At 39.9% G+C, this 16,885-nt stretch overlaps 1 protein-coding gene and 1 long non-coding RNA gene across 5 annotated transcripts in view; one reads left to right on the forward strand and one right to left on the reverse strand.

Moving 5' to 3' along the window:
- The window catches only part of GRIK1 (glutamate ionotropic receptor kainate type subunit 1), a 260,499-nt gene that overhangs the window by 226,354 nt on the left and 17,260 nt on the right, over positions 1 to 16,885 (forward strand). For all 4 annotated transcript variants that reach the window (XR_015949577.1, XM_088667964.1, XM_035115110.3 and 1 more), the window contains 4 exons: positions 3,294 to 3,407; positions 3,872 to 4,075; positions 5,007 to 5,230; positions 12,515 to 12,633. Coding sequence is in view for 3 of the 4 variants with exons in the window: in XM_088667964.1 (XP_088524090.1) it covers positions 3,294 to 3,407; positions 3,872 to 4,075; positions 5,007 to 5,230; positions 12,515 to 12,633 (661 nt within the window). In the remaining variant the exon portion in view is untranslated. The remainder of the gene's footprint in view (positions 1 to 3,293; positions 3,408 to 3,871; positions 4,076 to 5,006; positions 5,231 to 12,514; positions 12,634 to 16,885) is intronic.
- LOC148685954 (uncharacterized) overlaps positions 1 to 16,885 on the reverse strand; it is a 129,597-nt gene that overhangs the window by 84,562 nt on the left and 28,150 nt on the right. The gene's annotated exons all lie outside the window — the stretch shown is intronic.

Below are 16,885 nucleotides of genomic sequence, written 5' to 3' on the forward strand. Positions count from 1 at the left end.
TTTAAATTATTTTTGGTATGAATGTGTTACAATTTCTCATTGTCAACAATTCCACGCTCAATGTAAGTACATCAGGAAACCTACAGGACATTGGTCTGTGGTAGCCAGGTGGCGCTGTGGTTAAACCACTGAGCCTAGGGCTTGCTGATCAGAAGGTCGGCGGTTCGAATCCCTGTGACGGGGTGAGCTCCCGTTGCTCGGTCCCAGCTCCTGCCAACCTAGCAGTTCGAAAGCACGGCAAAATGCAAGCAGATAAATAGGAACCGCTACAGCGGGAAGGTAAACGGCGTTTCCGTGTGCTGCTCTGGTTTGCCAGAAGCGGCTTTGTCATGCTGGCCACATGACCTGGAAGCTATACGCCGGCTCCCTCGGCCAATAATGCAAGATGAGCGCGCAACCCCAGAGTCGGTCACGACTGGACCTAATGGTCAGGGGTCCCTTTACCTTTACCTTTACTAGCACAGACATTTTACATGTATAACCTGTAGTTCAACCTCTGCTATCTTCAGCCACAACCTATCAGGTTGAAGGGCTGGGGAAAAGCTTTGCCTGAGATTTGAGAATTGCTGCACAGTGATAGACAGCATTGGACAACGTGGCTCATTGTTCTGACTTAATACACAGTAGTTCCTTACAGTTATGATTTTATTGCAAAGACTGCAAAGAAAAAAAACTGAATCTATGAATAGTGTATCTTCCCCTCACTCCCGGCAAACCTACATTTTTATACAAGTATTTCATTTATTTTAGAATCAATACCACTGAATTGATTCCCTCTGAAAGTGAAAGAATGAAAGCTTATAGTGAGAAAATAAAAATATAGCAGTGCTATTCCAGACATACAGAAGCAAAGAAAAGGATTAGATAGTTTGTTCCATGATGATACTGACAATCAGCCCCAGAATACTGAAACAAACAAACAAACAAACAACCCAAACATGGTCATTATTTTTGAGCACAATACTTCAAAGAATATAGCTTTAATCATGAAAATTAAAGCAGGGATGAGGTATCAGCAGGCCGAGACAATAAAAACAAAGTAATTTCCTAAGAAAGCTAAGGATAGCCTGCAGGTTTTCACCCACTGAAAACCTGATTTTTTTTATTCTTTCATCTATAGTACAGCACTTTCCTATAATGCCTTGTATACCTGAAATATCTGTAACAGCTCAAATAACAATTAAGTATTGTACTTATTACCTCAAGTACAATACTTTTCCGAGAGGCAGTTTACACATTCCACTAGACATCACTGAGGAATCAACCCAAAGATGCTGATGGGCCTTAAAAAAAAGTGAGGCCCTAATTTGAAATTATCTCGCCAAAGTCAATATTGACTACTGACAGTTAATGGTGTCTTGCCAATTTCTGATTTCAAAAATAGTGCCCATCCAGGCTGAATTAAATCTACTGGGTCATGAGAAAAGCATAATAGAACACTGGCAGATTATTGGCAAAATGGAACAGATCTGATGGATCAGGACTGAAATCTGGCAGGAGCTTGATAGAATCTGATAGATCACTAGTGGAGCTTGTGTGTTTCTGCTGCTATTTGTGCGGGTGTGAATCATTCATTGGGATGGATCTGAAGATCTAACCTTTTAGACCCTGATACAAGTCACAGATGCCCCAAATGTGGTTTTACTGGTGAGACCACTAAAATAATGGTCATTGCAGAAGTTCTAATGGTGACCAATGGTATATATAAGATCAGCAAGACACAGATTCATACAGACAGCATCTTATTTGGCAGTCTTGGTATACAATATTATCAAGTGGTCTTAGGAAGCAACCTGGATGAAGCATCAAGAAATCCAGATATGTATTAAACATGTACTAATATAAATGCTACCTAGCTGGTGTATTTCACTTTCATTCATTCATTCATTTTATTTGTATGCCGCTTTTCCACAAATAACTCATGCTCAAAGCGGCTTACAATAAAGAAATAGAGATGCATTTCAAACAAACAAACAAAAACAATTTCACAAAAACACAGCAAAACAAAAATAATAATAACAAAACCACGTCAATATTATACGTATAACAAGATTACTTTAAAAACATGCAGCATCCATTAGCAAAAATAACAAGGGCGCTTCACAGTTTCACCTAAGAAGCAGAAACACCCTCTCCATTCAAGTAAATGCCAGCTGCAGGAATCCAATTAATATGCCCATTTTTTATTTTTTATTTTGTAATGCAGATGACAGGTACATGGGATCCAAGCATCCTTTGGGACTATGTGAGCTATTTGCATTGACAGTGAAGTCTTAGCACCAATGATGTAGATAGTGGAGGAGAAGGATTAAACTTCTTCCCTCTGACCTGCAGTCCCATTGCTGTCCCCCCCCCCCGCCGCCCTGCAGAACTCTTGTTTATAATACTAAACATGTGGATTTGTGCAATCGACATATCTGCTTTGGCCCTATTGTTGGTAGTTTCACACTGGTCATTGATAGCTATTTTTCTTCCCCTGCAATTCCATTAAAGCCTAAGGGGGTGAAAAATTGAATTCATGCACAGTTGATTTTACAAGTATGTTATTGTTTGCTTTGTAATTTACATGCATGCCACTAGATGGGATTTCAAATTCCACTGAAATAAGAAATCTGCCGCCTGAATACATAGGCCTAAAAGTCCTCTTGTTACAAAATGCTCTTGGGTTTGGAAAAAAGGCCGAGGCCAGATTTTCCTGCCTCCTTTGTTTTAATTTTCTGAGCTATCACTGATCAGTGGGTCATTTTATTGGTTCTGTCATATACAATAGTCGCAAAGTAACTAAAATAAATCTGTACCTTCAGCAGGTTTCAACAGAAGAGAAGGGCCAGTGAATATAGCAGCCTATTTCAGCATATTTTATAAACTGATGGATTAGAAAGGAAAGGTTTTCTTACGTTTCCACTTCACCTTTACAAAAACAACCACCATGAACTAGACATTTAGAACAGAAATCTAGGTGTTCCACAATGCAGGCTGGTTTGCTTAAACAAAAATATATAGCTTTAATATTTTTATACATAACTAATGTAACACTCTTATGACTAGGCCATCTCAGCCTGCTTCATAATGAGCAATGTGTTTCCCTCGACTAACCGTACTCATAATCCATCATTTATTATAGATCCGTTGCTTTAAAATGCAGCTGGTCTACTACTTTAATATCCTATACAACTTGTTTGTTGCTCAACTCCTGGGCAGAACTGTCAATTGCATTTTTTTTATATGAACTATCCTTTCCTTAACACAATTAATGAAGGTTGGCAGCCATTTATCTAATTTGTTCTATGTAGATTGGGCTTTGGAACTCAAACAGTGGCCTTAATATGACTGACAGCAATAAAGACAGATCTACCAATATCACTGATTCGCTGGCGAACCGAACACTCATAGTCACCACTATTTTGGTAAGTTTTGGCATGCGTTGTTGCTACTCTTCATGTATTATCTTTGGGTTATTCACGGTGCCTTACTAACTTAATCACTACACCTTTTTGTTCATTCATGAAAGGGGTGGGTGTTGTCAGCCTCAATAAGTTTTAGCAGGGGATCTTTCCCATCCTACCCTCCCTGCACACTCCATATATCTGCTACAGAAGGTGAGGAACAGCTAATAAATGCTATAAACAAACAAGCAAACAAACAAATAAATATGAACTTTTCAGGGATCTTTGGGAAGCATTTCAGTTTCTTCACTAAAAATGTATACCAGACTTTCGGCTCTGCCAGAGTTTTATGCTATTCTTTATATAGTATTTATTATTCTTAAGTAGCCCGTGTACAATTTTATCAAGCAATTAAACCTTTCCTGTATTTTATCAATCACAGATGTACTCAATTTCTGAGACATGCCTTGTGTCTTTTCATGCAGGAAGATCCGTATGTCATGTACAAGAAATCTGACAAACCCCTTTATGGCAACGACAGATTTGAAGGGTACTGCTTGGATTTGTTGAAGGAGTTATCAAATATTTTAGGCTTCATCTATGAAGTGAAACTAGTGTCTGATGGGAAATATGGAGCCCAGAATGACAAAGGAGAATGGAATGGGATGGTCAAAGAACTCATCGATCACGTAAGATGGAATCATCTTCATGCTAGTCAACCAGCAATAGCTGGATACATATATTTAAACTAGCAGGCCACTCTGTCTTTTTTTTTTTAAAAAAAGGCAGAATAACCATTTGAGATGCAAGAAGAATTAGAATGGGAAAGTGTACATATACATATACTCAGGAACGAGTATGGTTATCAGTTTCTGCATAGAAACAATTTTTTCCTGCAAGAGCCAAATTTTCTTCAATGCGGTAAGCAGTTTAGCTGCATCTTATAAGAACTTTGAAGGCTCTGTGTCAACAGCCAAAGAAAGCTGGATAGATCACAAGGAAGTGGAAACTTACGACTACTTTTTCTCCATACATTGATTGGTCCACTGTATCTGTTTATCTTGCCACTTTGCTCCTCTAGGGTATAATCCCCACCAGCTTTCTTTAGCAGCAGGGAGTCTACATAGTTCTGAACAAGCAGAGTCAGCCCATTTCTCATGTGGTGAGCACAATGCATAGTCTAGACATGGAGACGTCTAATATGCGCATCACTTCTCTTGGAAGCATGGGTGGGCCTATTGTAGCCACAACCACATGAGGCCAAGATTATCTGCAGTGATACATTTGTATTTCCCACTTGAAAGTTTTGCTGTGAAAGTGTCAATCTGGAAGTCCTATGGGAAAAGGCTGCGACTGTTTTAATGCTTCTTCAAGGCATCACTGCACCACACATTCTGAATTATTACTATGAAATTAACATAGTTTGAATGATGCTATCTTTCCTCCCCATTGAGCTTCAATGAGAAAGTTGTTTTTCATTTAAATTTTATCAGTGCTTACAGTTATGGGCAAATGAATCTTATTTGAGTCAGTACGCTTGAGAAAAGTGAAGAAATAAAAAATGTGGGTAATTTTTTTTATATAAAAATGACAATATTATTTTCCATTTTTTGTCCTCAGAAAGCTGACCTGGCAGTTGCTCCTCTCACCATTACCTACGTAAGAGAGAAAGTCATTGACTTTTCCAAGCCCTTCATGACGCTGGGAATCAGTATTTTGTACCGGAAACCCAATGGCACAAACCCTGGTGTTTTCTCCTTTCTAAACCCTCTTTCTCCTGATATTTGGATGTATGTCCTCCTAGCTTGCCTTGGAGTCAGTTGTGTGCTCTTTGTCATTGCAAGGTAAGTTGAAAGGTCATGTTTAACACCAAGCCACATTAATAACTCCTTTACTATACATTGTACACTGACCACATACATTGTTCTTGTCTCCAAAAATAATAATCACATTATTTTCTGTGCACTATTCTGTACACAATATTGTGAACTCCAGAGCTTTATTGTTGTAGAAACAGGAAACAGAAGAATTTGTAGAGCAGCTGGGGTCAATTGGCATATTAAGAAAGGGTTAGTATTACCATATTAAGAAAAAAGAGTACTATGTTTTTATGAACACTTAAAAGCCCCTTTACATGGCATCGCTGGCTAAAAATAGCCAGAGTTAATAAGAATAAAATGAGAATATGCAGGGAAGGGATGGGACGGACGGACAGACGGACAGGAGGACATACCTTTCTACTCCTTACTAAATTGTGAAATGTCCCTTTGGTGCATATATTTCCGTAATGTGGTAACATTGTCAACACACTACTATATTAGCACTTGTTGGCATCCCTCTAGGCAGTGTGTATGGAGGTTGTAGACTACCCAGACAATGACCCCCGTCTTGGTCTCACTGATGTTAGCACAATGCTTCAGGTTACTTATGATGGTGCAGTTGAGAATAGAAGGGCTTCACACTATCTCTTGACTTGACTATGGCCAGGATCTGCAACATGTCACATGCACTGGGGGAGGGATTGCCAACTAGATATACAGCTTGGAGTTACTTTGTACTATAGTTTTTCTCTGCAAGGCATTTAACTAGTGCTTTCCAAAACATAACTGAGGGAAACATGAGATGCTTTGGATTTTTTATTAGATTTTTTTCAGTGGTCTTCCCTCCCACTACCTGATTCAACCCTCTGTGTCTTCTACAAAGCCTTTACTGAAGGTCAAGGCATCTTTGGCCTGGATAATGTGATGAAGCTTGTACAACCTACCTCCTCTGATTTTGAACACACACATCCCAGGCCTTTCCCGGGGGGGGGGTGTTCCCCTGACCATTGGGGGAGAGACTTTATGGTTGTGCAGGGGTCCCTACATGCAACACAGCCCAAGATCAATAGAATGGACATCATCGGGCCCCTGCAGAGCTTGTCTGAGGCCCAGGGCGGGAATCTTGTTCTTGGCATGACACCGTAACTCCAGCAGGCCAAACAGGACTCCCTGACTACCGTAGCTTAGTCCTCCGAAGCCCAGGGCAAGTGTACCTGGCTGCTGCCCACCACCTCCATGGACCTGTACATAACTAAACAGTGTCTTGCTGAGGCACACTGTCACAAGCAGAGTGTTGGTTTGCTTCAAAGACCACTTGCAATACATTTGCAGCAATTTCAGATGCCACCTAGAACATTTTCCAGACTCTTCCACAGTATGTGGGGATTCTGTAGCTGGCATACTGATGCAGAGAAGTTCTCTACAAAGTAAAAAGTTTGGAAACTCCTAAGTTACATCATAGTACTTTGAATAAATCAATTTGGTTCAACCAAAGTGATTTTCAAAGTAGATCTGCTATCAAACTGTACTTTTTAGGGTTGTTTCATACTTTAAAATGAACAGTTAGAGCAAAATATCCAAAAACCGTATTCAACTTAGTTGTATGTGTGTCAGAGAGAAAAGCAGAGAGTTAAATTAATGGTCTGGTTTTCCATGCAAATCCTAAACAAGGCTGTTGTAAGTGCAGCCACCGTTTACAGTCATAAACTCTGGCAAGCTCTGCTCACTGTACCATGAATAATAGATTTGACTCTGCATAGACCATGAGCTCATACATGACTAATAACAATCTGACCATCGTTGACAGATTTCCTTTGTCTTCTGTGTAATGAGCCAAGACTGAAACTAGCTCTATTCTCTAAAAAAAAGATGGGTGAAAATAAGTAACCTGCAACTTCCTCTCTCTTAGTAAGGGCTTGATTCAACAATGCCAACACATGATGCTCTGCATGAATGCCAATCTCCAAACGCTGACATATCCACTTAGTTGTAATCGCTAGATATGAGCATTTTTTGTTATTATTACCAGCTTTCTCTTCTGGCAAAGTGTTTGTGTCCTCAACAGTTATTTGAGAAGCAGATACGTAGCAGTATTTTCCTGACATGGAGATGAAATGATAGGAAAGGCTTCTGCCAGACATGAGCTCTTTAGGATGCAAAATGTTCTAACAGAAAAGAAAGGTGGAACCTCTAGTGCTTCCTTCCCTTTCATATCAGGACAAAATGTTTAGGTGCTTCTCCAGTTATTTGGAGAAGCTTTAAAGATAAAGGTTAAATGCTTTTAACATTCTAGAATTTTTAACGGACAAGCGAAGTGTCCAGACAACAGGTCAGGGGGCCATGGATTCCTAACTAGAATAAAAAAACACCCCACAGGGATCTTTGCAAGTTTACCATATATATTCGTGTATAAGCTAAGTTTTTCAGCACATTTTTAATGCTGAAATAGCCCCACTTGGCTTATACTCAAGTGAGGCAGGGGCGAACGAAGCATGAACAGTACCTGGGGCGGGGCACACCGACCATATGGTGCATGCACAGCACTGCTACGTACAGCGTGTGAGTGCACCGTCCGCACGGCGGCAGGATCACCTGCTCGCGGCTGCAGCCACCGCTGCCCGTAGGGGCGGTTTGCTGAAGGCATCGCAAACATCTGCACGGCTCTGCTCGCTCCCTCTGCCTCACGCGCCCAGCCCTTTGCCCCGCTTCATCAGAAGAGCCAGGCATCGGGCGGGTGTGCGAGAGAGGGAGAGCCGGGTAGGTCGCTCTCTCCGCCCACACGCACCTCCCCCACCCTACCCCACTCCGCCCAAGACAGCGGTTGTGACTCTGAGGTGGCAGCTGTTAGAGCATGAGCAGACACAGGCACAGATGGTGTGCCTCGGTGAGGCGGTGGCCTTTGCCACTGCTGCTGCGCCAGCTGCTCCTCCTCCTGCCACCTCTCCATCCTTGCTGTGGGGGTGAAGAGGTGGCAGCAGAGGGTGTAGCCACGAGCAGAGGATCCTTTTATTTTATTTTTCTTATTAACCCCTATCTGGACCCAGTGTTTCCCACCCTAGGCTTATACTTGAGTCAATAAGTTTCCCCAGGTTTTTGTGGCAAAATTAGGTTGGCCTCACCAACCTCTCCAGGATTGGCCGTGTCAGTATTGAACAATGGGCAGTGGGGCTGCACCACTCAACTAAATTCTCTCTGGCTGAGTCGCTGCAGCACACCAGGTGGAGAGGAAGAGAAGGGAGACAGGCAGGCGAGGTCAGCATGGTGCAAACACACCAGCAGAGCCAATCCATTTGCACTAGGCCAACCTTACTGCTGCCTCCACCTCTTTGGGTCAGTATGCAGCAGCAACTCAGCTGGAAGGAGGTAAAATGAGAAGCACAGCCCCACTATGTTCTCTGCTACTGCCCTGTATAAGAAATGGAATCCATAGAAGTGTTTTCAGAACTGTGAGCTATGATTTTGGACAAAAATAACTTTGGGATATATTATACTATGATTATCAGCACATGCTCACTTTGGGAGAAAAGATGGCTAAGGAGCTAAGGTAACAGCACACAAATTATTTTTTTTAAATGCCAGAACATTCTACTTATACTTCCAAATTGTTTTTTATCTTCCAAAGCTATGATTCTTTTTGCCATTCATTGGTGATATTGGTTGTCTTAGATTTTCTTGATCTTTTGTGTGCCAGATGTGAACTATTTTCCACATGAAATGCCTAAGCTATTACAGCAGTGCGATATAAATGGAAAAGTCATTTGTTTCTAATGATACAAAGCTTTTAGAAGCAAATTATATTGGGATTATTCTGTGGGTCTTTCTCAGTCCAAGAAATGTGCCACTTTGGGTGACTGTCTTTCTTGAAGTTTTCATTATGTTAAAGAAATCATTTTAACATAATATATTTGGAGTGTAGTTCAGTAATTCTACCTTGTTGTCCATTTTAAGAAGCCAGTATCTGAACAACACAGTCACACTTTATTTGCATTTTTGCAAACATCGCTATATTGCTTATGCAACCCTAGCACAAATGCTTTGCTTTTTAATACTGAATGCAGTATTAATAGGACATAAATGCACATATGTGGAGTGATAATTGGTTCTCTTCCTAGGGAGCCTATTGGTTGTGCCAGAATTGGAAAATTTTAGACATCATGCCTGCACTGTTTATAGAATGGGGCATCTAGAGGTAGATTCGATTCTGCAAGAGGGTCTTGAAGTCTAAAGAAAGGAGGGGAGGTTTTGTGATGTCCTGCAGCCTTGTGAGTGGTTTAACATATTCTTAATGCTGCTAAAGGATGTTATGTATGCATACTATTATGCCTAGCCGCAGCCACTGACTTCCGCCAAATTAGAATTTAATCCAATTTGATGTATTTCTTTCACAGCAGCGTCCTGCACAATATGTTAAGAGCCTCAGGCTTGCAATGAGGTGAACAGAGGAAGGTGAATTGGATTAGGTTTCAAATGCCAATTGCTCTCAATATTTAAAGGGCATTTATGTCTTTTATTTATTTTTACATTTATCATAACTATGTAACAGTGATTTCCTTGCATCTTACAAACAGCTAATACTACCTCAGATTGATGACTTTTTAAAAAGAAATAAAAGCTAGAAGCGGTGATAGTGACCAAGGACGCAACAAAATATACTGTACTTTTTGCTGGATACATCAGTCTGAAACAATTTTGTTGAATGTTTTCCTATGGTTGATGGAACATGCATTCAGTAAATCTAACTGAACCAATGTCAGTCCAAATCAAGGTGAACTAGACCTACAATGTAAGTCCTGTAGGTCTGCCTTCTGCTTCCTGTAGGACAGCCCTGCAGTTGACAGGAAATGCAACATAGTATGCCACATGACATAATTTGCCGTGAATCCCAACTTTGAGAAAGACATAATAATAATAATAATAATAATAATAATAATAATAATAATTGGAGTGCACCTTTATCTACAAGGTCTGAAGGAAGTTGCTCCTACTCAGCATTATGGATTATATTCCATGATTGTCCTAATCAGAAAAGACCCACTGAAGTTAATTGACATGACTAATTTAAGTTCATCAATTTCAATGGATCTGCTTTGAGTAGGAGTTAGTTGAATACAACCCTGTGTCAGTATTTTTTAAAAAGAAACCAGGTCCCTGTAATCAGTGGAAGTCCTTCATGGCTGTAATTCAGCATACAGATTTACTTCTATTTGACGGACAAGTTTTAGGTCCATCCATCCATCCATCTTTTGTTCCACAGATTCCAGATAGAGCACATAAACTCATTTTCTAACAAGGGAGCAAATCATACTAAGGTTATCTAGAGCAGGCATGTCAAACATGTGGCCCTCCAGATGTTTTGGACTACAAATCCCATCTTCCCCAACCACTGGTCCTGCTAGCTAGGGATCATGGGAGTTGTAGGCTAAAACATCTGGAGGGCCGCATGTTTGACATGCCTGATCTAGAGGGTTAAGCAATAGTGTGGGCGGGAGGTGACACAGATTATAGACCAATTTAGACTGGGTTTTAGAATTCAGTTGGAGTTAACTATTTCCCCAGCTCTTTCCCCCAGTGCATGCTGTCTGCCATAATCGTTTGCTCTCGAGAGACCTCCATACTGTGCTAGTGTTGTCCATTGCTGTCATTTTGAGTATAATAAGCATGCCGTGGGGGAGCCAACAATAAGTAGGCGATGGGTAGCAAGGGACAGCAGGTAGGTCAGCTCATTTAAAACTGTCATATGAGCAGGTGTAACTCTTGCCTGGAGGGCAGATAGAGCTCTGATGGTCAATTAGACTCAATGCTGCTATTCTTGTGCTTTAAATACAAGGACTTGGGTTTTTAAATGTGATTTTATATAATGCATGTATTTTTTTCTTGAAGCTATATTCTGCATCCTGTGTTACAGTTTTTTTAAAATTATCTATTGTACCAATAATGATGATGTTATTTAACTAACAGCATCCTAAACTAAAAACTGTTTCAATTAGTGCCTTCATTATTATCAGTGTTCATTGCTTCAAGCCTAGCACAGCACTCTAGTTGCAAGAGTGCATAAATTCAAAGCTTAATTATATTGTTAAAACAGCAATTAAAATGTACTGGCATGACATTGTCAATTAAAGCCATATTCATAAACATCACAATAAAAGTATGCCCTACAGCTGTGATAATCAGCAACAGGCAGGATTCTGTAGCTAGGACAGTCCTAAAATAATTTTGTGAAGTATAGATCACAAAAGAATATAGTGTCCATTTTCTGCAAGAACTGAGGCTATCCGTTTCCAAAAGCGTAATTTATAATTTCTTCCATTGACCCCTATAATACTTGAGCACAAGAACTCCTTCACAATCAACCAACTTTTATTAGCCATCTCATTTCTGGAAACACGTGTCATAGATCAGCAAGTAGAAATAGATTATTTCTATTTTTCTAGAAATGTGAAACATAGATACAAGAGTTAGGAAGAGCCTCGCATCTGGCACCACTGGGATATATGTGTGAAGCTCCTGCATAATGAGAAGATGAGAAGAGTACTTGTAGACACGAAAGGGGTGTGTGGTGGACCATGTCCAATTATGAATCCACACTATGTACTCAAGTGTTCGGAAATATTTCACCCCTTCAAAATGAATGTATGTGGTCAGCACAATCCTGGTATTCACAACTGCAGTATGAAGCATGAATTGACCCTAATTTGTGGCGCCACAAATATACACATCTGAGTAGTTAACTGGATGGAAATGATCCGAACATTTATGTGGATCAATTCCTTTTCCAGAAATCAAGCTGTTCAGGCTGAAGTCCTGTAATACTTACTTGGGATCAAGTCCCACTAAACTCATTGAGGCTTACTTCTGGGTAGGCATGCATGGGGTTGCACTGCCTGCCTGGAGAAAGATGAGAGCAAACTGGAGAGTACCATATTTGGCAAGAACACAACTAGGGCAACGGTCTTCTCTGCATCACAAAGAGTCTTTAAAATTATTGTTCAAGGGTCACCTGGAAAGCAAGTATTTGGAAGCAGTTTTCCTTCTCTTTGAAAAGTGTGCTGGGCTTATTATAATCAAAGTACAATTAGTTAAGGCATGTGACTGACTCTGGTGCTCTAAAACCTGCCTGCTGCATTGCCAAGCTGCCTTGGAACTTCTATGCTGTGGTTGTACATTTATGAATATGGCCTTAATTTTCTTCCCTTTTGTTTTCCTCATTAATCTTTGCATTTTGTGCATTGTTCAGCAGGTTTGCTGGTGCTGTCTGTATTTTTTTTTAATCTGATGTTTACAAACTGTTTCTGTTAACTACCACAGGTTTACACCCTATGAGTGGTATAACCCCCACCCGTGCAACCCTGACTCAGATGTGGTGGAAAACAATTTTACTTTACTTAATAGTTTCTGGTTTGGAGTTGGAGCTCTCATGCAGCAAGGTACACCGGTTACACCTCATTACTGCACACATCCCACAGTCTGCTCAAGAGCTTCTGTGCTGGTAAACTCCACCATTTGTAGCTCTAGCATATACTGTAAAACCTGATCTACACAAGAGACATGCAACAACATTGTATATATTAACAATTAAAAAAGGGGTCCGGGGAAGAAATTAAAACTTTTTAAATCCAAAGTAAATCTACTGAAGGAAAGCATGCAATAAAATGCAAAGGTTTTATTTATATCACATGGTTGTACTTTGATAGGCAAAATCTAAGGAGCAAGGTAGTTTTGGTGTTGTTTTCACTGAAAGCAGTAATCTATATGAATCAAACTACAGAAGAAAAGACTTTTCAATTAGACTTTATGCCATTATAAAACACTGATAAGGCAAGGTGGTTTTTTTTTAATAGGGCCACAATACATTTTGTGGGAATCATTATTTCATGAGCATTTGTCAAACTTCTATTGCTTAAAAATCCCCAAACTTAATTAATCACTTTTCTGCAGGTCTTTATGGTTTTGCCTCTTGTAAATGCATCCAGCCTTTGACACCCACAACGTCCTAACAGCTGTTGATTCTGGAAACTGCACAGAGATGCTCATTTTACAATGAAAGGAAATGAGGTGCAATAGACGTGAAGAATCAGCGGTGCATATACTAACCATGTGTGTATATGATGTGTTCATTCTGAGGCTCCCATTAATAAGCTTTTGCCTCTCTGTGAGGTGCGTGTTCAGAATATATGTTCAATCATTGTGAACCCCCTCAAAAAACCACACACTGAGAAAATCATGAGAATAGTGAAATGTTTAATAAAGGCATGCAAGTGAAAACACCCCTAGACCAACTCAAAGAACAATTAGTATGAGGAATAACAATTGGGGTTGAGTAGAAATCAAACATCACAACTACATAAGCCTGATTTTGCTGCTAACACCAGTGGGAATTTGGCCATTGATTCTGTTCCCTGTAGTATATTAGGCATTTCTTGGGCTAAGTGGGAAGGTGGGCACATGTCAAGCACAGATACTCATAGAATGGATTCTATCCAAGATGAATTGAAAAATCAGCTTCTTGTTCTAGTTTGTCAGTAAAACACAGACTAAGGTTTTACAGTATTGGACAGGTCTATAGTTGTGAATGCTTTGTGTGTGCAAGTACCCAAATACATTGTGTTCTGAATGGCCTGCCATTTTTGGAGTTTACCATCATCCACAGCAAACTGTGGGATGCCGTGCCTACTAGTTACCACTACCTTGGGTACATGACAGTCAGCCCCAACCAGACTCTGCTTGTCTTTGAAGAAGCTTTAAAAGCAAAAAACCAAAATTGTAAGTTGAAGCAAATGTTTCCATGTACAAACTTGTGGTACGTGTGGACTGTAAGTGCACCATCATTAACATGTAGAGTCTGAACAAGAGATGAATGGTTGCTAACCTCTGCATCTATTGTTATGCTCTTTCTTGTTAACAGAAGCTGCTTGTTGTGCTTGATTGGAAGCCACTGGTTTATTACATTTTAAAATGTGATGATCAGACTTTCTCTTTTCTACAGAGCGTGAGCAAAGTCTGGATCAGGATTGGCTGTCATGTCTGCCATAAAAAGGCACTAGAGAGTCTTCAGCAAGTATTGTCTGACTCTGGTTCTTAATAATAGCATTATTTTCTCACACCTCTTATTTAGGTTCTCTATACAAATACAGCATATTTTCTTTGAAAGGTTATCAAAATACTTGGCAAATTAACTGACAATGTATAGAAAGCTACACAGGTCGTGGCTCCCACCTTACTAGTCTATTTAATGACAGTGAAATTCCTCTGAAATGAGTATACAGTACCGTGCTGCTTTTAATAGCAGTATCTTATGAATGAAATAAAGCTAAGGCTGCAGTCCCATGTCCATTTATCCCCCTAAACTCAATGACACTCTTCCTTTAGACAGATATAGTATTTTAGTGTCAGAACACAAGCCTGTGCTTGGTAACAAAATTGCAATAATAATAGCAATAGTAAGAATAAAAGAATTAAAAAAAGAACTCCATAGGGCGTATGCAAGAAAAACACTAACCCGTGAATGTGATCAGGCTGTTAAGCATACAGTATTCTGAATCTTGGGTCCCCTGAAGAAAACCTTCTGATCCAGCAATTTTCTGCATGTGCCACAACTCTGATGCACATATAGAACTACTAATTCACAAGTGTTTTAGCTCATGCACTTCACTGGGATGAATGGGGCAACAATAAAGCTCCACACTTACAGGTCTGCTTCCCTCAAAAAGATTATTAGGGGAAATTGCACATAGAGGAGCTTCGTGTGTGCATCAGAGCTTGCATGAAGCTCTGGACTGAGGCAAAAGACAGCAATGATTTCTCTTGAATATATTTTTAAAAGATCTGCATGCTACCCAAGTAGGTCCAAAGGTGTTCATTCTTTAGCTGTGCTGAATCAGCAATCAAAATTTGTAAGTCATCATGGTCCTATGAGCCAATTGCTTGCCTTCAGCTTCTTACTTGCTTAAGGCAATTGCTGATGGTGTCCACTGACACTTTACAAGCTCAGCAATTTTAAACCTAACCAAATCTAAAAGAGGTAAAATGGAGACTTTCTGTTTTCACTCAAGCAACTGAGTTCCTTATGAAAGAAAATCAGAGGAAAGAGAAATTAGAATTAGCTAGAGGTTGAAACCTTTCAGAACTTCTCGGTGTTTTATTATGGAACACCTATCTAGGAAGCCAATTTTCTTGATGATTCTTCCAAGTAACAATGGTCTCTGAAATGTAGGTAGCCATTATTATCATCTATATTCATTAAAATGAGGCATTAAATCAGTGTCTACATAATTTATATTCCTTTGCTGAGCTTTTAGTAAATAATGTTTTCATGAAGAACTGAATCAGCACTCTTTGCAGCTGCCTCTTGCACTGGTTTAGATCAGCTGCAGATCAAATCGAAGGGCATCACCCCTGGAAGAATTGGTGTGTGTAAAAATAAATTGTATTGTTGGAGTGCCAAGGAAAAGAATTATAGTGGAGATAAAGATACTGGTTTTAAAAATAACATTTCTGATATTAATAGGAAGCTTTGGCTGCAATCCTACATCTACTCACTGGGAAGTAAGTCATGTTAAATTCAGGAAGGACTTGCTTCTGAGTAACGAGGAGTACAATCCCATTGAACAGTCACTATCCAGCTCTTACTGTAGACAACTAGTGACCCTGGGCTGAGATGATCATTCATATCCAAAACAAAACAAACAAATCAATTTAGTTCAGTGGTACTCGCATGAGTATTGCACTTTAGCTGCTTATCTGCATTGGGTGCACACATGGAAGATTGCCTCTATGTGCAGATCTTTGCTGGATCAGGCTGTTAAATTTTTAAGCAGCTCTGCATGTGCCATAAATATGCAGATCTCAATCCAAAACTCAAGCAATATGTCAGATTACCAATCTCATTTACAAAGAAACGTGTTTCGCAAGTATTGGAAGTTATCGTTCCATGTACATACATAGAATACAACACAAAACGAAAGAATAGAATCAGAGGCACCTACTTAACTCTAAGTAATTGGAGCAAATTCCCATCAATTACGCTCAAAATGCCTACATCAACATGCTTGGAGCCTTGACTCATTCTTAGCGCAGACATATTGATATAAAGAGAAGTTTTATTTTTCAGCTATCATTTGGAAAATGATGGTCCTTTTTCAGCCATACAGTTTATAAACTAATAAATCTGCCAGGGCCATCGATCTTTTTTATTCATCTCATATAATTGTCTTAGAAGCACTTCAGTGCCAAAAAATGTTTGCTGAACAAATTGTATCAAGTGTTTAGTATCCAGCTCAAAATTTGACCACGCTGATGTCTGCTTTAGTCCAATAAGCATTTAAGCATGTACTTTGACTCAACTGTAAATTCAGTAGGAGCAGAGACTTGCAGTTAAAGAGAAGATACACATACGATACCAAGGCAGCTCACTGTGCTGTAAGTGGCAGAAAATGTGATTTCCCAGCTGAATTGAACAGATGAGCATACAGACCCTGCCCGGTTCCTTGTTCTCTCCCTTTTTGCTACATCCCTCTCTTATACCTGGTGAAAATTAGCAAAGCTCTCTACTGGCTGGTTCCCAAAATGGGGAGCCACACTAGATGGGATGTTAACTGTGTTGATGTACTTGGTGTGCTCAGTTTTTATTATGCAAATACAGGGTCAACCCAAACATGAGGAGGAATGAGACAACTGTTT

This window comes from Zootoca vivipara, chromosome 4 (assembly GCF_965207765.1).
Source record: "Zootoca vivipara chromosome 4, rZooViv2.hap1.1, whole genome shotgun sequence".
Taxonomy (NCBI): Eukaryota; Metazoa; Chordata; class Lepidosauria; order Squamata; family Lacertidae; genus Zootoca; species Zootoca vivipara.